Source organism: Sinohyriopsis cumingii, chromosome 10, assembly GCF_028554795.1.
Source record: "Sinohyriopsis cumingii isolate HCF-2022 chromosome 10, ASM2855479v2, whole genome shotgun sequence".
NCBI classification, from domain to species: Eukaryota; Metazoa; Mollusca; class Bivalvia; order Unionida; family Unionidae; genus Sinohyriopsis; species Sinohyriopsis cumingii.
In genome coordinates, this window is record NC_142970.1 from 10,022,682 (window position 1) to 10,046,516 (window position 23,835).

A 23,835-nucleotide genomic window follows, 5' to 3' on the forward strand; every position below is an offset into this window, starting at 1 on the left:
AGTATTCTGGGCTACGACAGGTAGAGCTAAATACAGTTGTATACAAAGTATTCTGGGCTATGATACGTAGAGCTAAATACAGTTGTATACAAAGTATTTGGGCTATGACAGGTAGCCCTAAATACAATTGTATACAAAGTCTTCTGGGCTATGACAGGTAGAGCTAAATACAGTTGTAACAAAGTATTTTGGGCTATGACAGGTAGAGCTAAATACAGTTGTATACAAAGTATTCTGGGCTATGACAGGTAGGGCAAAATACAGTTGCATACAAAGTATTCTGGGCTATGATAGGCAGAGCTAAATACAGTTGCATGCAAAGTATTCTGCACTATGATAGGTAGAGCTAAATACAGTTGTATACAAAGTATTTTGGGCTATGACAGGTAGAGCTAAATACAGTTGTATACAAAGTATTCTGGGCTATGATAGGTAGAGCTAAATACAGTTGTATACAAAGTATTTGGGCTATGACAGGTAGAGCTAAATACAGTTGTATACAACGTATTCTGGGCTATGACAGGTAGGGCTAGATACAGTTGTATACAAAGTATTCTGGGCTATGATAGGCAGGGCTAAATACAGTTGTATACAAAGTCTTCTGGGCTATGACAGGTAGAGGTAAATACAGTTGTATACAAAGTCTTCTGGGCTATGACAGGTAGGGCTAAATACAGTTGTATACAAAGTCTTCTGGGCTATGAGAAGTAGAGCTAAATACAGTTGTATACAAAGTATTCTGGGCTATGACAGGTAGAGCTAAATACAGTTGTATACAAAGTATTTGGGCTATGACAGGTAGAGCTAAATACAGTTGTATGCAAAATATTTTGGGCTTTGACAGGTAGAGCTAAATACAGTTGTATGCAAAGTATACTAGGCTATAACAGGTAGAGCTAGTTACCTTTGTATACAAAGTATTCTGGGCCATGATAGGTAGAGCTAAATACAGTTGTATACAAAGTCGTCTGGGCTATGATAGGTAGGGCTGACTACAGTTGTATACAAAGTCTTTTGGGCTATGACAGGTAGAGCTAAATACAGTTGTATACAAAGTCTTCTGGGCTATGACAGGTAGGGCTAAATACAGTTGTATGCAAAGTATTCTGGGTTATGACAGGTAGAGCTAAATACAGTTGTATACAAAGTCTTCTGGGCTATGACAGGAAAGTATTCTGGGCTATGACAGGTAGAGCTAAATACAGTTGTATACAAAGTATTTTGGGCTATGACAGGTAGAGCTAAATACAGTTGTATACAAAGTCTTCTGGGCTATGACAGGTAGGGCTAAATACAGTTGTATACAAAGTATTTTGGGCTATGACAGGTAGAGCTAAATACAGTTGTATACAAAGTATTTTGGGCTATGACAGGTAGAGCTAAATACAGTTGTATACAAAGTATTCTGGGCTATGACAGGTAGAGCTAAATACAGTTGTATACAAAGTATTTTGGGCTATGATAGGTAGAGCTAAATACAGTTGTATACAAAGTATTTGGGCTATGACAGGTAGCGCTAAATACAGTTGTATACAAAGTCTTCTGGGCTATGACAGGTAGAGCTAAATACAGTTGTATGCAAAGTATTTTGGGCTATGACAGGTAGAGCTAAATACAGTTGTATGCAAAGTATTCTGGGCTATGACAGGTAGGGCAAAATACAGTTGCATACAAAGTTTTCTGGGCTATGATAGGTAGAGCTAAATACAGTTGCATCCAAAGTATTCTGGGCTATGATAGGCAGAGCTAAATACAGTTGTATACAAAGTATTTTGGGCTATGAGAGGTAGAGCTAAATACAGTTGTATACAAAGTATTCTGGGCTATGATAGGTAGAGCTAAATACAGTTGTATACAAAGTATTTGGGCTATGACAGGTAGGGCTAAATACAGTTGTATACAACGTATTCTGGGCTATGACAGGTAGGGCTAAATACAGTTGTATACAAAGTAGTCTGGGCTATGATAGGTAGGGCTAAATACAGTTGTATACAAAGTCTTCTGGGCTATGACAGGTATAGCTAAATACAGTTGTATACAAAGTCTTCTGGGCTCTGACAGGTAGGGCTATACACAGTTGTATTCAAATTATTCTGGGCTATGACAGGTAGAGCTAAATATAGTTGTATACAAAGTATTTTGGGCTATGACAGGTAGAGCTAAATACAGTTGTATACAAAGTCTTCTGGGAAATGACAGGTAGGGCTAAATACAGTTGTATACAAAGTCTTCTGGGCTATGACAGGTAGGGCTAAATACAGTTGTATACAAAGTCTTCTGGGCTATGACAGGTAGAGTTAAATACAGTTGTATACAAAGTATTTGGGCTATGACAGGTAGAGCTAAATACAGTTGTATGCATAATATTTTGGGCTATGACAGGTAGAGCTAAATACAGTTGTATGCAAAGTATTCTAGGCTATAACAGGTAGAGCTAGATACAGTTGTATACAAAGTATTCTGGGCCATGATAGGTAGAGCTAAATACAGTTGTATACAAAGTCGTCTGGGCTATGATAGGTAGGCCTGACTACAGTTGTATACAAAGTCTTTTGGGCTATGACAGGTAGAGCTAAATACAGTTGTATACAAAGTCTTCTGGGCTATTACAGGTAGGGCTAAATACAGTTGTATGCAAAGTATTCTGGGCTATGACAGGTAGAGCTAAATACAGTTGTATACAAAGTATTCTGGGCTATGACAGGTAGGGCTAAATACAGTTGTATGCAAAGTATTCTGGGTTATGACAGGTAGAGCTAAATACAGTTGTATACAAAGTCTTCTGGGCTATGACAGGAAAGTATTCTGGGCTATGACAGGTAGAGCTAAATACAGTTGTATACAAAGTATTTTGGGCTATGACAGGTAGAGCTAAATACAGTTGTATACAAAGTCTTCTGGGCTATGACAGGTAGGGCTAAATACAGTTGTATACAAAGTATTTTGGGCTATGACAGGTAGAGCTAAATACAGTTGTATACAAAGTATTTTGGGCTATGACAGGTAGAGCTAAATACAGTTGTATACAAAGTATTCTGGGCTTTGATAGGTAGAGCTAAATACAGTTGTATACAAAGTATTCTGGGCTATGACAGGAAAGTATTCTGGGCTATGACAGGTACAGCTAAATACAGTTGTATAGAAAGTCTTCTGGGTTATGACAGGTAGAGCTAAATACAGTTGTAACAAAGTATTTTGGGCTATGACAGGTAGAGCTAAATACAGTTGTATACAAAGTATTCTGGGCTATGACAGGTAGGGCTAAATACAGTTGCACGCAAAGTATTCTGGGCTATGACAGGTAGAGCTAAATACAGTTGTATACAAAGTATTCTGGGCAATGATAGGTAGAGCTAAATACAGTTGTATACAAAGTATTTTGGGCTATGACAGGTAGAGCTAAATACAGTTGTATACAAAGTATTCTGGGTTATGATTGGTAGAGCGAAATACAGTTGTATACAAAGTATTTGGGCTATGACAGGTAGAGCTAAATACAGTTGTATACAACGTATTCTGGGCTATGACAGGTAGGGCTAAATACAGTTGTATACAAAGTATTCTGGGCTATGATAGGAAGGGCTAAATACAGTTGTATACAAAGTCTTCTGGGCTATGACAGGTAGAGCTAAATACAGTTGTATACAAAGTATTCTGGGCTATACAGGTAGGGCTAAATACAGTTGTATACAAAGTCTTCTGGGCTATGACAGGTAGAGCTACATACAGTTGTATACAAAGTCTTCTGGGCTATGACAGGTAGGTCTAAATACAGTTGTATTCAAATTATTCTGGGCTATGACAGGTAGAGCTAAATACAGTTGTATACAAAGTATTTTGGGCTATGACAGGTAGAGCTAAATACAGTTGTATACAAAGTCTTCTGGGCTATAACAGGTAGGGCTAAATACAGTTGTATACAAAGTCTTCTGGGCTATGACAGGTAGGGCTAAATACAGTTGTATACAAAGTCTTCTGGGCTATGACAGGATGAGCTAAATACAGTTGTATACAAAGTCTTCTGGGCTATGACAGGTAGAGCTAAATACAGTTGTATACAAAGTATTTGGGCTATGACAGGTAGAGCTAAATACAGTTGTATGCAAAATATTTTGGGCTATGACAGGTAGAGCTAAATACAGTTGTATGCAAAGTATTCTAGGCTATAACAGGTAGAGCTAGATACAGTTGTATTCAAAGTATTCTGGGCCATGATTGGTAGAGCTAAATACAGTTGTATACAAAGTCGTCTGGGCTATGATAGGTAGGGCTGACTACAGTTGTATACAAAGTCTTTTGGGCTATGACAGGTAGAGCTAAATACAGTTGTATACAAAGTCTTCTGGGCTATGACAGGTAGGGCTAAATACAGTTGTATGCAAAGTATTCTGGGCTATGACAGGTAGAGCTATATACAGTTGTATGCAAAGTATTCTGGGCTATACAGGTAGGGTTAAATACAGTTGTATACAAAGTCATCTGGGCTCTGACAGGAAAGTATTCTGGGCTATAACAAGTAGAGCAAAATACAGTTGTATACAAAGTATTTTGGGCTATGACAAGTAGAGCTAAATACAGTTGTATACAAAGTCTTCTGGGCTATGATAGGTAGGGCTAAATACAGTTGTATACAAAGTCTTCTGGGCTATGACAGGTAGAGCTAAATACAGTTGTATACAAAGTATTTTGGGCTATGACAGGTAGAGCTAAATACAGTTGTATACAAAAGTATTCTGGGCTATGACAGGTAGAGCTAAATACAGTTGTATACAAAGTATTCTGGGCTATGATACGTAGAGCTAAATACAGTTGTATACAAAGTATTTGGGCTATGACAGGTAGCCCTAAATACAATTGTATACAAAGTCTTCTGGGCTATGACAGGTAGAGCTAAATACAGTTGTAACAAAGTATTTTGGGCTATGACAGGTAGAGCTAAATACAGTTGTATACAAAGTATTCTGGGCTATGACAGGTAGGGCAAAATACAGTTGCATACAAAGTATTCTGGGCTATGATAGGCAGATCTAAATACAGTTGCATGCAAAGTATTCTGCACTATGATAGGTAGAGCTAAATACAGTTGTATACAAAGTATTTTGGGCTATGACAGGTAGAGCTAAAAACAGTTGTATACAAAGTATTCTGGGCTATGATAGGTAGAGCTAAATACAGTTGTATACAAAGTATTTGGGCTATGACAGGTAGAGCTAAATACAGTTGTATACAACGTATTCTGGGCTATGACAGGTAGGGCTAGATACAGTTGTATACAAAGTATTCTGGGCTATGATAGGCAGGGCTAAATACAGTTGTATACAAAGTCTTCTGGGCTATGACAGGTAGAGGTAAATACAGTTGTATACAAAGTCTTCTGGGCTATGACAGGTAGGGCTAAATACAGTTGTATACAAAGTCTTCTGGGCTATGAGAAGTAGAGCTAAATACAGTTGTATACAAAGTATTCTGGGCTATGACAGGTAGAGCTAAATACAGTTGTATACAAAGTATTTGGGCTATGACAGGTAAGGCTAAATACAGTTGTATGCAAAATATTTTGGGCTTTGACAGGTAGAGCTAAATACAGTTGTATGCAAGGTATTCTAGGCTATAACAGGTAGAGCTAGTTACCTTTGTATACAAAGTATTCTGGGCCATGATAGGTAGAGCTAAATACAGTTGTATACAAAGTCGTCTGGGCTATGATAGGTAGGGCTGACTACAGTTGTATACAAAGTCTTTTGGGCTATGACAGGTAGAGCTAAATACAGTTGTATACAAAGTCTTCTGGGCTATGACAGGTAGGGCTAAATACAGTTGTATGCAAAGTATTCTGGGCTATGACAGGTAGAGCTAAATACAGTTGTATACAAAGTATTCTGGGCTATGACAGGTAGGGCTAAATACAGTTGTATGCAAAGTATTCTGGGTTATGACAGGTAGAGCTAAATACAGTTGTATACAAAGTCTTCTGGGCTATGACAGGAAAGTATTCTGGGCTATGACAGGTAGAGCTAAATACAGTTGTATACAAAGTATTTTGGGTTATGACAGGTAGAGCTAAATACAGTTGTATACAAAGTCTTCTGGGCTATGACAGGTAGGGCTAAATACAGTTGTATACAAAGTATTTTGGGCTATGACAGGTAGAGCTAAATACAGTTGTATACAAAGTATTTTGGGCTATGACAGGTAGAGCTAAATACAGTTGTATACAAAGTATTCTGGGCTATGACAGGTAGAGCTAAATACAGTTGTATACAAAGTATTTTTGGCTATGATAGGTAGAGCTAAATACAGTTGTATATAAAGTATTTGGGCTATGACAGGTAGCGCTAAATACAGTTGTATACAAAGTCTTCTGGGCTATGACAGGTAGAGCTAAATACAGTTGTATGCAAAGTATTTTGGGCTATGACAGGTAGAGCTAAATACAGTTGTATGCAAAGTATTCTGGGCTATGACAGGTAGGGCAAAATACAGTTGCATACAAAGTTTTCTGGGCTATGATAGGTAGAGCTAAATACAGTTGCATGCAAAGTATTCTGGGCTATGATAGGCAGAGCTAAATACAGTTGTATACAAAGTATTTTGGGCTATGACAGGTAGAGCTAAATACAGTTGTATACAAAGTATTCTGGGCTATGATAGGTAGAGCTAAATACAGTTGTATACAAAGTATTTGGGCTATGACAGGTCGAGCTAAATACAGTTGTATACAACGTATTCTGGGCTATGACAGGTAGGGCTAAATACAGTTGTATACAAAGTAGTCTGGGCTATGATAGGTAGGGCTAAATACAGTTGTATACAAAGTCTTCTGGGCTATGACAGGTATAGCTAAATACAGTTGTATACAAAGTCTTCTGGGCTCTGACAGGTAGGGCTATATACAGTTGTATTCAAATTATTCTGGGCTATGACAGGTGGAGCTAAATACAGTTGTATACAAAGTATTTTGGGCTATGACAGGTAGAGCTAAATACAGTTGTATACAAAGTCTTCTGGGATATGACAGGTACGGCTAAATACAGTTGTATACAAAGTCTTCTGGGCTATGACAGGTAGAGCTAAATACAGTTGTATACAAAGTCTTCTGGGCTATGACAGGTAGAGTTAAATACAGTTGTATACAAAGTATTTGGGCTATGACAGGTAGAGCTAAATACAGTTGTATGCATAATATTTTTGGCTATGACAGGTAGAGCTAAATACAGTTGTATGCAAAGTATTCTAGGCTATAACAGGTAGAGCTAGATACAGTTGTATACAAAGTATTCTGGGCCATGATAGGTAGAGCTAAATACAGTTGTATACAAAGTCGTCTGGGCTATGATAGGTAGGCCTGACTACAGTTGTATACAAAGTCTTTTGGGCTATGACAGGTAGAGCTAAATACAGTTGTATACAAAGTCTTCTGGGCTATTACAGGTAGGGCTAACTACAGTTGTATGCAAAGTATTCTGGGCTATGACAGGTAGAGCTAAATACAGTTGTATACAAAGTATTCTGGGCTATGACAGGTAGGGCTAAATACAGTTGTATGCAAAGTATTCTGGGTTATGACAGGTAGAGCTAAATACAGTTGTATACAAAGTCTTCTGGGCTATGACAGGAAAGTATTCTGGGCTATGACAGGTAGAGCTAAATACAGTTGTATACAAAGTATTTTGGGCTATGACAGGTAGAGCTAAATACAGTTGTATACAAAGTCTTCTGGGCTATGACAGGTAGGGCTAAATACAGTTGTATACAAAGTATTTTGGGCTATGACAGGTAGAGCTAAATACAGTTGTATACAAAGTATTTTGGGCTATGACAGGTAGAGCTAAATACAGTTGTATACAAAGTCTTCTGGACTATGACAGGAAAGTATTCTGGGCTATGACAGGTAGAGCTAAATACAGTTGTATACAAAGTCTTCTGGGCTATGACAGGGAGGGCTAAATACAGTTGTATACAAAGTATTTTGGGCTATGACATGTAGGGCTAAATACAGTTGTATTCAAAGTATTCTGGGCTATGACAGGTAGTGCTAAATACAGTTGTATTCAAAGTATTCTTGGCTATGACAGGTAGTGCTAAATACAGTTGTATACAAAGTATTTTGGGCTATGACAGATAGAGCTAAATACAGTTGTAGACAAAGTATTGTTGGCTATGACAGGTAGGGCTAAATACAGTTGTATTCAAAGTATTCTGGGCTATGACAGGTAGAGCTAAATACAGTTGTATTCAAAGTATTCTTGGTTATGACAGGTAGAGCTAAATACAGTGTATACAAAGTCTTCTGGGCTATGACAGGTAGAGCTAAATACAGTTGTATTCAAAGTATTCTGGGCTATGACAGGTAGTGCTAAATACAGTTGTATACAAAGTCTTCTGGGCTATGACAGGTAGGGCTAAACAAAATCTGATGTACTCTAGAACTCATGATCAAGAAGTTCCCTAAACTAAGCGATCCACAAATATTTTAGTGGAGCCCTACTGCAAACATTTCAAAAATGTACTTAGTTTACATTCTCTATTAGAATCCTAATGTGGACAAATGATGAAGTTAAGCTAGTGTTGAATCTCAAAATGCTGAACAATCCCATTGAAAGATGGTGTAACATTGATATACGGTTTTACTTATGTAAAAATAAAGTTTATCAACAAGTAACATTATCAAGTGACAAATCAAAATGGAACACATTTGAAATGAATTAACTGTGGTTTACTAGGCTAACATTGAAATAAAAATGAAATAAACTTATACTAATTTCTATGGGTTTATAGATTTTCTCCTTGCTGTATTGGACTGCTCATTTAATTTTCAAAATGTGGTGAGGGCTGAACTATTTTATCACAAAAAATGCAACTTTCCAGCCCTCAAATTGCTTGAAAAAATCATCGCTGTGATTTCTGGAGACAAACTTTCCTATAGTCAGTTATCTTTATTTAATATATTTTAAAAGAAAATCCAGTTTATCCATTTCACTCCTCTGCCAAAATACATGGTTAATACTTTAGTAGACTCTAGTTTCAACAGATGCAGCTATTGCAGAAAAAGTAAAAACCTTGTAAAACTTTCACATATTTCATGAGTTCGTGCCGGATGATTGTTTTTTCTTTTTCGACTTTTACTCTCTGAAAACTACAACTGCACGGTTTCTTATCTGTGCTCAGAGTTAACTGGTATTGTACAGTTCGACCAGCATAAGTTTAATATCGTTTGCACTGGTTATTTTATCCTCGATTGCAATCCAGTACAATTTATTGATCGTATTGATATAGCTCTGATATTCCGCAAGCAATTCGACAAAAACTCGTTCTCGTGAATGCAGTCGCATTTTAATTGCACGACAGGCAAACCTTGACCGATCTCATCTTGCACAGTTACAATACACATGCACACTTCTATCCATTTATTCTTTTTTACTGGCACAATGGTCATGCAGTCATAAATTAAATTCCTCTGCCTCGGGAATACTTACAACTCCGGCGACAGTGGATTCTGGTTTTATGGCATCCCTCTCATTTAAAAACACACCGACCACGCCTAAACCTTCAACATCTACCTATCGCCTTTGCCAAATATCTGTGACTGCAATAAGTGCGTCTCTATTGTATAACAGTCGAGACCTTTCTTTTCTCAGTTTAGTCAATGTTAGTTTAAAACATTCGGTGGTGAACGTGACCGGGGTGGATGTATTGATGAATGCCACTTGACCATTGTAGAAACAATCATGGAGTGCCTTTGCACCTGGCGCATCAGTTAACACTTCGGCCTTTTCAAGTGTACGTGAGATGATTCCAAGCTGGTCTCGACTTGATACATCATGTTGGATCCATCTATTAAGCTTTACTTGACCTTTAAGAATGTTTTATTTTAGCGTATGCCTCGGGCTGGTAACACCGTTTCCACGCAAATATTCATCTACAAGTGGAACGAAATTGTTATTGATGATTGCTGATTGAGCACACCGTCTGTGGTAAATTCCGCAACTTTGTCACCACGGTCAGATTCCATTACTTATGCAATGATGGAGAAAATCTAAATCTTAAACAAAAACGCCAAAAATGGATAAGTTCCCGCATGGATAATTGTTGATTCCTTCGAACTGAATTTCATCTCAAGTGGCCAACAACTTCTATATTGTATACATGAACGATTTTGGAACATTATGATCTTTGCCAGTACGTGTTACTAATTACCTACCACTACCTGCACTCCAGTCGCCGCTATAATAACAGGACATGATAAATAAATACGATCGATACTCATGCACCTGTAAAATGAGATTTAGGAGTCTCAAAGTCATCCACGACAGAAGTGAAAACAATTGGACAGTTGTCATAAGTTTATCATAATTTGGCAGTTCGTCATAATTTCAGTTTTTGATTCTCCTTCATCAGTTAGTAGCCTTGTGAATTTGCTGCATGAAAGTTTGACACGCGGTGTTCCGGTTACATATGCCATTTATTCTAACACGAATTGTCTTGTTGTATTATTAGTTATACCAACATAGTTTTGATAAACTCAACCGATACGCCGCTGTCTTCGACTTTAGCCACACAATGTCTTGAATGCCTACATTTGACATTTTCAGTTTGCCAGATTGATCTTCAAAAATCACAAGCTTACCTGGATAGACACCAACAACAACACTGCTGATAAATCGATGGAAGCAAATCGATTCTGTTCCACATCCGCTCTTTGTGAGAGTAATGACTGCAAATGTTCATTAACATGGTCGTATAATACTATCTTACATACTTTAACATGAAATGAATATTTGCTTGCGGGGGCGGTGAACGGTGATAACAATTATGACCATATGAGTGGTCCTTGTGCGCTCGAGTGCATCTGCGACACTAGCAGAATCTTTGGACGTCAGCAGCTCTGTTTCCTTGTATCGGCTGACCACATCGACAATGGTGAGCGCGCGCATGTGCTTAACTTGCCTGCTTGTTGACGGACATGACTTTGTGGAAGAAACAGCAATTCAGCTTCATGGACCTCGTTAGGTTTTGGCACATCAAATCAACCCCGTTAAATCTTTCTTGGTACAATGAAATTTGCCACAGCATATGCTTGGCCAACCACGCTCGAACAATCCCATGATAGTCGTTGGCCGCTCTGGCTAAATGGTCAACGGAAGCTTCACCGTTCCACGAGGACTGCAGTATATTTTGAATAATGTGCGGCTCTTTATGTAGATAGTTTAAACTGGTTTACTTTTCTCTGTCTCCAGGTGGATTCCTTCTCCTGATGAGAGATTAATTACATTCAAGTCCTGGATGAGATCCATGTGTAATTGCTCGGGATACATCAAGTCGACTTCAAAGAAGAATCCGTGATCACCCTGAATGTTCTGATTGTGCACGTATTCTTAGCGATCAATGTGCGAGGATAGATCCACTGAAAGCCACCCACTGGCAACGGTTGCATCATGGCCTGATATTCGGAAAACCTGTTTCAGTGGTTCATGTACTCATATGTATTTGATTCAGTGGTTCATATGCTCATATGCATACACTCCATTTGTCTTGATTTGGTCCGTGTTGGTGGGACAGTATCGACGAGTGATTGTGGAGTTCTCCGCCGTTATACTGCTCGATAACGTCTCCAGGGAGAAGTTAATAAACTGGATCGGAACGCACGTGTTTGTGGTTTTCAGTTTTGCCTGGGCAATTTATATTACGCCCGAACATATCCGCAAGGCTAGAATAGATTGTTATTTTATTTGATTCAGATGTCACACTTTAGGCAGGGTCATCCCCCGCCCGGCCTTCACGTAAAATTTGCTTATGAGTTACGCAATGCTAGTAATAGATTTATCTGCCACAGAGTTCGTAATTACCAAAGCAGGATGCTTTACATTTGTTGCTTCAAAATGCCATGGAACTTCTTTTTCACATATGAGCGAGGGTTTATCTAACTGGCGAAAACATGGTTACATTTGCTCTAAGCAACATTACCACTCGTACCCTCAGTTTTGAACACGAAGCTGTAAATCATTCCTTGCCAAAACAATCGGCCATGCTTATATCAGTATAATGTCACAAGTCTATGCACTTAATAAAGTCACAGAAAAGAGTGAAAAGTACCATGTTTTGTAAAATTCAACATATCATTTATTTCACTAGAATACAAAGTGAAAATGAAAAACAACTTACTGTATTAAATCCCAAAATAATCATAGAATTACAGGTCCGAATCGTAATAAAAACGTTCTGAATAAACTTCAGTGGAAGACCATGTTAAATCTAACGTTGAAAGTGTCGATGTGTATGTGATGGCTCAAACATCTTATGGTATCACGGTACCAATTGTTTTTCCATATACCTCAATGCTAATGTTTTGTGAAATAAATATACTTTCTGTCCTACTTGGGCATGCATGTCACACACTGTCATATAGAACAATGCTAGATTGTCAATTTGACAATGACATAACCAGGTACTCCATTGCATTTAAGAGAGATAACTCTACTGGAACTAGACAGGGGTAAGAGTTATCTAGTCACAACAAGCACATTTTTAGCCATGTGTACCATATTTTAAAAAAATCATAAAAAATACAAAATATGATCTAGATAGAAATTAACACAAACTCACATGTTGCCAAGAGGCTCAACATTTCTTTAAGCCAAACAGAAAGTACAACTCTTACATAATGCACCAATCACAGCTAGTGTTGTTCTTTAATTCTGAATACAATGTTCCATACACCTTAAGCTCCGCCCACCTGGACTTGCGCAATTGGTACCGTTATACCTATAGCAAACCTTAATTTTTCCAATAATCTGTGAAATAGTTCGGGACTGTATAAGTAACAAATATACTTAGTCTCACTTGTGAAAAACAATTTGATGAGGTACTAACCTATGTCTTATATGAATGTGTATAGAAATGTCATTGAGCTGTTTGAACTATTGTTTTCATACTTTTGCTTCACCATCAAAATCATCTTTTGAAATAAAATGAATTCTTTCAACTATGACTTGTATCTTATTCCTATCAGCACTTATTGAACTTCACATAGGTGATATGGGATAAATCACATTATGTCATATTATGTAATAACTAGGTCAAAGGTCAATGTACCAAATAGTATGTACCTGTCCTATTTCAAAATGTACAATTCACCTAAAAGAAAGGAATTTATATTTGTTTGGTAGGTGCAGAACTTAACATCAGAGACAGGTGGACATGACCCAATATTATTATAAAGTATAAGCTTTGACCACATTACACTATCTGCAGATACAAGAGGTCACTAACCACCAGTCCTCACACAAAGGTCCACCTACCCATCCTCTTTGTAACACAAATAGTAAGCTTTCCTCCTTTGTAATGTGAACAAAATTGTTTCAATAAGCCAATCAGTCACCAAATATAGTAAATCACAGCCTCTAAGTGGTTATGTTGGATTGGGGGGTGAACTTAGGGGAATAAAATACAGAAAAATGCCAAATATAAACACTAAGTATAGCACATCAAATAGAGTTAAAAACAGGAGGAAAGTGTTTATCTAAAAGGGAGAGGTAGCTTATGATAAAGGAATTAAAGGAGGCAAAATCAGCAATGCTGAAAATGAGAAGTGAAAGTTTGATGACCTTACCTTGGACAAATATATGGGGCAGGGCCCAACAGGTCCAAGGACAGCCCAATGGCAACTGTGCTATAACATCCCTTACAGGTACCCAAATTTCAAGTGAAGTTGTGTTCATTTCCATCTAATATGAAAGGGTGAATAATTTAGATAATATAGATACATATAAAGTATATTTCTTCTACATAAGAATTTAATAATAATTGGCATAAGATAGAGAGAAACTTATCTCAGATCCAAACAGAAGATACCTTATCAGTTTTCAAACTTGTAAACTTTACTGTGAGAAATTATTAAATTGCTTCTACTTACATTTGCATCAAGATAGAGGGCTAATATAATACTTCACAAATCTTCTCTTTATTTTCATAACCAGTTACTGAAAATGTGAGATTTTATTTCCTTAAAATGTTATGACTGGTGTAAGGGAGATAACTGAATGATATACATAAGATGTGGTAACCTCTAATACAGTATCCATGTAATATAGATGAGTTCATCAACAACCTGTATTAACTTCATTGCAATTAAATTATCTCAAAACACATTACTGATAAAGTGAGAACCTAACATTTAGACTCCTATATTTAGTGGAGACCTCAAGAGTCATGTAATTTTAATTTCTAAGATGACGCAGCTCTTTCATATCACATAGTTCATATTTTCTACAATGCCAGCATGTAGAGTGCAGCCTTCCATAACCATGCAGATATCATCTTATGCCAATTTGGATTCTTGCGATGAGATGCAAAGTTTCAAGAACAGTGTGGATTTGAATGGAATGAATATGCACTGTGTGACTAAAATGGTTATCATTCTGTAATGTTGGACCAAACATGGAAATTCCACAAGAGCAGCTTGACACAAAGAAATAGGATTAATTGAAAGTCAATAGTAGATTATAATTGGGCTTATACAAGTGCCAATGGCAAATGCTGACTTAAGGAAACTGTTCTTGTTTGTTGGTATTCACTGCTACTTCAACAAAAGGGAATGCAAGAGAACTGAACTAACTACATGAACAATTTCAAAGCAGGAAAGTGTAAAAAAAGGACAATTAGAGCAGGACAATTCAAATCAAAGTGGGAAGAAATACCATATCCTTAATAAATTACCTAAAAATTACTCATGCCAGAACATCCCACATGGTACAAGTGATCTATCTACAAGTGTACTGAGAGTGTTCTCTATCCTGGTTTATGGCATGCCTTACAAGAACAAGATAGCTGTTTTTGTACACATGATTTTTCATCTTTTGCAAGTAAAATAGCCAATATTTGGCCAAAATCAATTATGTTTACATAACTTATTTTGCTGCTTGCATTCCAATCTAGGAGGTAACAGCACATACATAAAGGCATCAGGTAACACAAGCCTATATCTATCATAGCTATAGTTATCAAAAGTCCCCATCCAAAGCCAACTTGTGCTATTTTCTGAAGATTTCATACATTTTATTCTTAAAGAACTTTCAATATTTGGCCAAAACTGTTCAGTACACATTTGTTTTCCTACATCAAACTAGTATAGTTCATAAATGCCGCCCACATGTATGCGTTTCTATGGATACATTGTGAGGCTATTCTTTCCTTTAGGTATCACGGTACCAATTGTTTTTCCATATACCTCAATGCTAATGTTTTGTGAAATAAATATACTTTCTGTCCTACTTGGACATGCATGTCACACACTGTCATATAGAACAATGCTAGATTGTCAATTTGACAATGACATAACCAGGTACTCCATTGCATTTAAGAGAGATAACTCTACTGGAACTAGACAGGGGTAAGAGTTATCTAGTCACAACAAGCACATTTTCAGACATGTGTACCATATTTTAAAAAAATCATAAAAAATACAAAATATGATCTAGATAGAAATTAACACAAACTCACATGTTGCCAAGAGGCTCAACATTTTTTTAAGCCAAACAGAAAGTACAACTCTTACATAATGCACCAATCACAGCTAGTGTTGTTCTTTAATTCTGAATACAATGTTCCATACACCTTAAGCTCCGCCCACCTGGACTTGCGCAATTGGTACCGTTATACCTTATTATACCAACGGACTTTTGTAGGTACCAAATAACAAAATCGAGAAATTAAATCCTTATTTTAAATTTCACTTTAAATTCCAGCCCAAATGAAATACTGTACACAACAATTGATGCAAATTGTTTCTGCTAGATTTTATTGTCCTCCACTTGAACACGGGTCACAATCAACAATTTTTATTAAAATAAATTGCCTAATGGAAAATAACCTTCTAAAAAGTTAATTATGTTTACAGAATAGAATGTTAGCAGTAACTATAAATCTATTACTAAAATTTTAATATAAGATGTTTAATGTGTCAGGTGCGCTAAGTATATTTATAGAGGAATTTAAATCACCTAGACCCAGACACAAATTAATTAGATTACTTCTGTTAATATTGATCATAATATTACACTCATAAACATAATGAATACGTTAGCTATGTATTAGTCGTTTAATAATTGTAAAAAATCAATAATTAATGTCAAGTAGAATATTAACTTAATTTTGGACAATGTCAAGTCCGACAGACAATGTTATAACAGAATATAATGAAACAATGTAAATTAAATATGCACAACAGTAATCCCAGCGAAAACATCTTTAAAAAATGCGTCTGCCTCAGTAAGCGCAATTGTGTCATCATCGAGTAGGAGTGCAACATACATTTTGTTGGACAACTGCCGCATGTACCCATTAATGATAAAACTCTTATCGAGAATTTCATCCACTTTGTTTACAAATTGTATCGGATACACTATGGCCCGAAACATCTAAAGAGACTGCTCTGAAACACATTCAACACTGACCTCATCATAAACAGCGGGCACAGTGGGCGAGTTATCGTGTTTCTCTTTGAGGATATACTCTTTCATGCACGATATTCTTTAGTTTCTTTATCGTTTTGTTTGCCTCAAAAATCGGCCCAAGTTTGTTTCGTTCTATTCTATTTCTAGGATCACTCCCAGATTCACCAACTTATCAATGTGCTTTCTTTTGTTTCAGAAACTTCGCACATCAGCTTTTGCTTCTCTTTAATGAACCTGTATAAAGCTGTCAAACTATACAACAATCTCAATTTCTCTGCAACAAATGTGAAATCTCGTTCTTTTGGAATAAGTACACCTCCTTTTGTAAATTCCATCAATTTCTTCAATATACTGTGTGAATCAAAAGCTTCGTCGCCACTCATTTTTTGCATATAAACAGCTACTGAAAACATTTTCTAATATCAGAATATCAGCAGCTTAGCTAAAACTTCCTTTTTCTAGCATGTACATATACTACAGAGGCTATATAACACATTGTTAAGAAAATCAATATACAGCAGTACTGCTATGGTACATTTGTTCATTCATTTATTAGGCTTCGCAGCGTGTATAGATTGATCACTTGATCACTACCACAGACTTGCCTGTCTAGTTATATTATCTCCTCTCTCTCTCTCTTTCTGCAGGATTTTGGTTTACACGGTCAATGCATACTAGAGTTGCATGATACGCCGGTATTTTGCCTTACTGTCCCATTTTGCGACTTTTCCTATCCGGGCGAGTTTCTAATTTAGATGTCTGGCCCACTATCGTCACGTATACGTTTACACCTCTAGCCTGACAAACTTAAAAGTGATCCAACATCTGTGTTCGCGTGGGGGGGGACAACTTGTCATGGGCGTTAGAGACGAGTACGGGTAGTAATTCAGCCAAATATGACAGTAAGACAAAAGCCCTACTGTCATAAATACTAAACAATACAAAGTAAAGCAGGTTGCATAAATATATTTAAATATATAATTTGGAGAGCAATTATGTCTGATTTACCTATATAGCCACTATATCTTTATACATTTTAATAATGAATAACATCATAGACAGAACAAAATGCGCAAAATATGCTCATTTCGGTATAGTCATATTTTTACATTTTCTAGCCTGACTCGCACAAGGAGGTCCTAGCACTGTTTTCTGAGTATTCCAATATGGATTTTCCTTACCAGCACTGCATACTATTTACCTGGTTGAGTCCATGTTTTGTACGACAACGACTGAGATATAGTTCTCCTTCTTGAATAGGTCATTCCTTAAATTTCCTTACCTTTTGGAGCTCTATAGCATAGTTTATGTGTATAAAATTATGGGTATACAAGTATCATTTTATTTCGCTCGATTCCTGTTAAATGTATCTTATAAATATTAATACAAAACGTAGCAAATAGTAGAAACTATGTCTGAAAATTGACTTCAATTTAAAAAGGAAACCGGAAAATGGCAGTGGGCAGTCTATCTGGTTGCTTATAACATGTTCCATTTTGTGCTTGAAAATAAAAGTCATTTATTGATAATCGTGTTGGGGTATAACTGTCCAATTTAAAAAACGTTGTGAATATTCCGGTAAAGCATGTAGACGTTTGTAAATATGGTTAACCAATATATATTTTCGAAATTATTATAGACATTTCAAGAAATATGGTCTACAAAACCATATCTAGACACCAACATGTAGGTGCGATTCAGTTTTAACTGGATTGAATGGCACGCTTTAGGAATGAAAGCGACACCTGGTAAGAAATATGCGTAGTTCATGCACTTGTAATGGCTTCTCGACCAAAAAGTCTGCATTGTCCGTCATTTACAGATTGTGTATTTAAAAGTTTTGTGATCATATATAAATATAAATAAATATATTAGAAATAAATATTAGAAATAAAATAGATTACTTAACATTAATGACTTGAACATCATAACAAAAAATACTTTTCTATTTATATCTAACTTCATGCCAACATGATAGCTATGCATAACAAAACTATCATGTTAACATTTTGTTTTATAAATGTGACGTAAAATCGTTGACAACTGTCAATAAATGAAGTTTGTAAATTATATTTATATCATTATAAGCTTTCTATGTCAATGAAATATACTAAATATGAATTACCTTGATACTCTGTTCTGAATATAGCTATGATATTACTCAGCCAGCATGTGACATAGAGATGTCCGCTTCCAAGGTCACAGAATACGGCATAGAGACATGTTATTCCCAGTCTGAAAATTGACACAAGTTGACATGCATCTGTAAGTTGATGAATACAGTCATTATCAATTCCAAAGTTACATACGAAAATAAATCCATCTTGAGTTATAGTGATTCCTGACGGGAAATTTAAATCCTGATGTTTGTATATATATTGACATTGACTGGGGTTTAAAATGTCGTATCCATAAACACCATTATCCGGGGATTTACCACCAGCATCACACGAAATGTAAATCTTATTGTCTTTTGTTGTCACGGAACTGTAACTACCCCTATCGAATGCTTTACATATCTGATGAATCGTGTCAACATGTCCATCAACTAATGACACTTTACACCATGATATCATGCCCTGTTTTATACCACTGACAACAAGATTATCCTTGAATCTGACAACACCATGGCATTCATCCAATATTCCCTGTACATTTAAATTTCTATTAGTTTTTAAAACACGTGACATGTCTGAAGAATCAATGGACATCATTTTTATGAGACCGTTGTCCAGAATTACACAGATTTCTATTTCATTTATCACACACACGGCATTTGGATATGACTCCAGTTTACTTGACATGCGCAGTAATTTTCCATCATGGAGTCTGTGAAGCTGGATTTTACACGCCTTGTAGTCTATAACGACAATCATGTATCTCGATAACACAATATCTCTGTAGTAAGGTTTGTAGAAGGGGTCACGGTTGACTGTAAAAATAAAAGTGATACAAATATCAAGATATCTACACAAAATACTTACCATGTAAACTTATATTAAAATACCTAATTTTAAAATAATAAATATCAGTGATATAAAACTTCGTACATATCTACACAAATTACTAAAACATATACGTAATATAAACATTAATACATGCGAATTTAATTATATTACTCACATTAATTATTCACTACTGTTATTATTATAACTATCTCACAAATATAATCGTCGTGGTGGTCTTCATCATCAACATTGTATTATAGCAAGGGAGATTTACAAACAACCATATAAACATTAATATATATGTTAACTAAATTATATATATATTATATACATCTATACAGAAAACGGTAAAAATGTATACTTGTATCAAAATACTAAAACACGAAATACATTTGAGAGATATATACGTTATTAAATGTCTACAGCCATATTTGTGGTCGTCGTCATCGTCAGCATCATCTTATTATTATTTAATATTCTTAAAAAGAGATTTACAGCGAACGTCACATCGAACCAGTAAGTACACTATTATAGTTCTGTACAGTATTTTAGTAAATTGAAGTCACCAACAACAGTAATAACAGGTTCTGAGTGGAAACTGTTGTTATCCTGTATCATTTTAAACATGATGTGATTCACACGTACATGTGTACGTTTGTGCTACCTGTATATTTCTCCATCACAGTTAAAACTGAACATTTAATTTTTTTGAGAAAACAACAAAAATATTGTATCTGAATCATTTCAAAAGGATAATGTATTAAATAGGAAAGAGTGATTTTACCTACGTTTCAAATAGGTCTCGATTTTATGCATCGCATATCCGACCTGTACCCCTGGGTCAGTCCTAACCCAATGAACTATAGTATTAGCACACCCTCCCATTTGTTTGCACCCTCCTACCAATTTTAAAAATGAAAAGCAGCAAGCACATGAAAATGCACATATCCTAATAATTTCATTCATTTATATATAACTCTAACCTGCCAAGGGGTTCTAATACTTTAGACTTATTGGCTGTTCAACCCAAACGGATGCTTCCAATGTAGACTAGAAAAACAGACTGTTTATTGTCCATAACATTTATACAGTAGTCTATGTCAGTAAAACCTATGTTGTAGGCGTCCAATATTTGTAATGTCTATTTGTGCTATCTCTAAATAAATTGAACAAATAAATAGGACGAAATCATGTATGCGTGTGTTCAAAGAGAAATAACTGCGAAACTTAGGGAATTATCCCGATTATCAAAAACGGTGAACTGCATCACAAATGCTACTTGAAAACATAGACTGACTCAAGCAAATATGGCAACCGTGTTGCTAAAGAAACTCCAGTTTGACTCAAAACATCAAATAGTTGACAGTGGGTTCCCCTGGCGAGAATCTATTTAGACCATATAATCCTTAATGCTTTTTGTTTTTAAATCGGTAGTGGCGAAGAAGCATGCAGAGTGGGTGAGAATACTATAAGTCTCTTCTTTCTTTCGATGAACTAAGCCTTTCGTGAAGTCCAGGGGCTCAGCCACGGAGCCGTAACATGAAAGGCCCACCGTATAACAATATATCTACATAGTAGGCATGCCAAGACAAATTAACTTCGATGGTCCATCCTTGCATTAAGTAACTCATCCTCTGCGACATTCCTTGAAAGCTACAGAGACCAGATCTTCAGCCCGCTATCGGGTAAAAACTGTCCACATAATAGGAGCATACCACAGACTACTGGGGGAAAAATAACAAATAAACGAGGAAATGGACGGATAGACAACCGGTTTTGTAAACAAAGAAAACATTTCTGTTGATTTTAATGGGTACAACTAGATCTGATCGCCGACTAAATCAAACACAGTCAACTTAAATTATATTTTGAAATAAAACCATAATACAGTTAAAGACAATCGACAGTGTACAACCATACAAGGATCGCTAACAAATTTCAATTTTGTCTTAAATTACAACAAAGAAACACTGCCTCCCAAAAATATAAAGTCTTAAATTGCCTCGCAAAACTATAAAGCATTTAATCCTGATTAATGCCATATATTTCGTTCGTTGAAGAGTTTTTTTTTTTTATTATTAGCGTTGACTATAATAAACGTCCCATGCTCATATAAGTGCATTTTATGATTTAATGAGTCAAAAAAGTTGATATTGGACAGAACTATCGTTAGTGCAGGGGGAATCAACGTACAGTCGCGTGAACAAGAAGTAGCGAGAGTTTTAGTTTCTCTCATGTATGGATGTTCTACAATGAATGATATAGAGGAGTAACATAACATTTTTGTTTGTACGATTTATTTTTACCTTGTACATATGCCATTTCTTGAAATTCATAATTTAGCATAATGATAAATTTGTCTAAAATAAATCTAAATTGACAGCCTCGTTTGTATTGTACATTGATTCCCCATGCACTAATAATAGTTCCTTCCAATCTCATCTTCCTTGACCCAGGTTAATGCCACTGCCAAAGCAATCTATAATTTTCATCTGGAAATGTTATGTGAATAATTTGTACAGATCACACAATCATCACAATTGGACATACTTTTGTATAAAAATATTACGATTAAATTTTAAAACTAAAATTAATTATAAATTTTAAACCAGTAAATGCGCTCACGTGACCCGAGTGAATTTTGCCATTAAAAAAGTCAACGTGCGTTATCAGTGAATTTGCCGTTAAGCATTTCTCGCGGAATTAATACTATAATCCTCATTGTAATGTTGATTTACAAGGAGAGAAATAAAGTGAATAAACGCCATTAAAAATTATTTGTAATCAAATTCCACAAAATGTACCATATAGGTGCAAAAGTGATTCAGAGCGCGGACATGACGATTGTGAGTTGTATTATAAATGTACTAAATAATAATAATAATAACAATAATAATAACAAAGCATACATATAATATTCCTCTGTCATTCTTAACAACTCTTTACCTAAGTGCATATATTACCCTGAGTATTTCAATGAAAAGCCGTGTTAGTAACCGCTTTCATTCATTTACCTGTCTCATTCCTCACACAGGGTTACCTGCCTTAGATTATGACAACTGCACTGACAAATATGCTGGCGACAACATGCAACAAGAATCAACATGCTTGTTTCCAAATCTGCGAAGCCCGATATACTAAGGTCTAGACGGCACAGGGCTCAAAATTCCGGTAAAGATTTTTATTTATTCTGAAATACTCTGAATATAGAGTTTTGAAGTAGCGCGCATCTTCTACTGCAAAGCACAAACGCCGCCTACTACATCACTCTCCGGGGAAAATGCAAATGTCAAAACGTCATAAAAACAAAACGGAAAACGGATCATATACAGCTTTAAGTTTTAAAGTATAAAACAAACATAACTTTTAAGTTTAGAAGTATCGAGGTGAAATAAGTCAGCAATATGGTCTAACTGGTCGAGCTTGTGTTACTTTTTCCAACATTGTTTTCCATACATACTGTCCTACACAGTGAAATCGAGTGCAGTGTCATATAATTGCTACAATGGAACTTTTAAAAATTCAAGCCAGCAACCTCATCATCCTCTACAGCAGCTGTATCAAATTATTTGTCAAAAATAGCAATACCTCAGTCATTGCACCAAATGATTATAATATCGTTAATATTATGTTCAAACTCCCAGTCAACATTTGAATAGACTGAAACAATGTTTAAAAAGATTTAATCCATGGTACCATACATATGTCTGCGATAATCACTTTTTCGTGTAGTGGGTCTTTGTTGTTGGCTTAGATTTTAATATAACAGAGTAGAAGATAATGTGCGCATGACCTCACCCCATGTTCTCGCCGAAAATAGATATCTTCTTGCAATCGCAATCATTTTAACAACTTAGTCTGTCGTGCGATAATGTCCAAAGATCTCGTGATTTGTAAAGAGCCATGACATCGAATATTGTATATCAAATAAGAGTCAACATGTGAAGTATGGCCGGCTGTAGTTTTCTGGTGGTTCTCGCAATTGACATGTGTTGACTTTTAAATATTATTGTGAAAAATGTATTACTTTTCATTGGAACACCTGGAGCTGTTTAATCATTTTTGCTCAATATGTACTTATACATTTATGACATCACTTTTTCCAATTAAAAAAGATAATTAACCCTAATATTCCTTAATATGTCGTTAGTTTGCTCTTTAATTTGTATGACAAGCGACAAGTTTGTGTTAAGTGGGGTCAGATAACTGCATTGTCTTTCCATGTGAATCATGGTGTGAGACAAGGAAGAGTTATATCCCCGTCTCGATTTAATATATATATATCGATGACCTTAATCGTGATTTGAATAGGTCTTTTATTGAATGCAATATCAGCGTTTTATTTGTGAATAAGTTCAGTTTGTTTGATGATATGTCTATACTAAGCCCATATACTCAAAAGCTATTAAGAGTATGTGAGCAGTTCGCATTAGCAA

At 35.9% G+C, this 23,835-nt stretch overlaps 1 protein-coding gene across 2 annotated transcripts in view; it reads right to left on the minus strand.

Moving 5' to 3' along the window:
• LOC149789586 (uncharacterized) overlaps nucleotides 1-23,835 on the minus strand; it is a 160,504-nt gene that overhangs the window by 95,978 nt on the left and 40,691 nt on the right. For both annotated transcript variants that reach the window (XM_089971608.1, XM_089971609.1), the window contains exon 3: nucleotides 18,577-19,383. In XM_089971608.1, coding sequence (XP_089827734.1) covers nucleotides 18,577-19,383 — 807 coding nt within the window. The remainder of the gene's footprint in view (nucleotides 1-18,576; nucleotides 19,384-23,835) is intronic.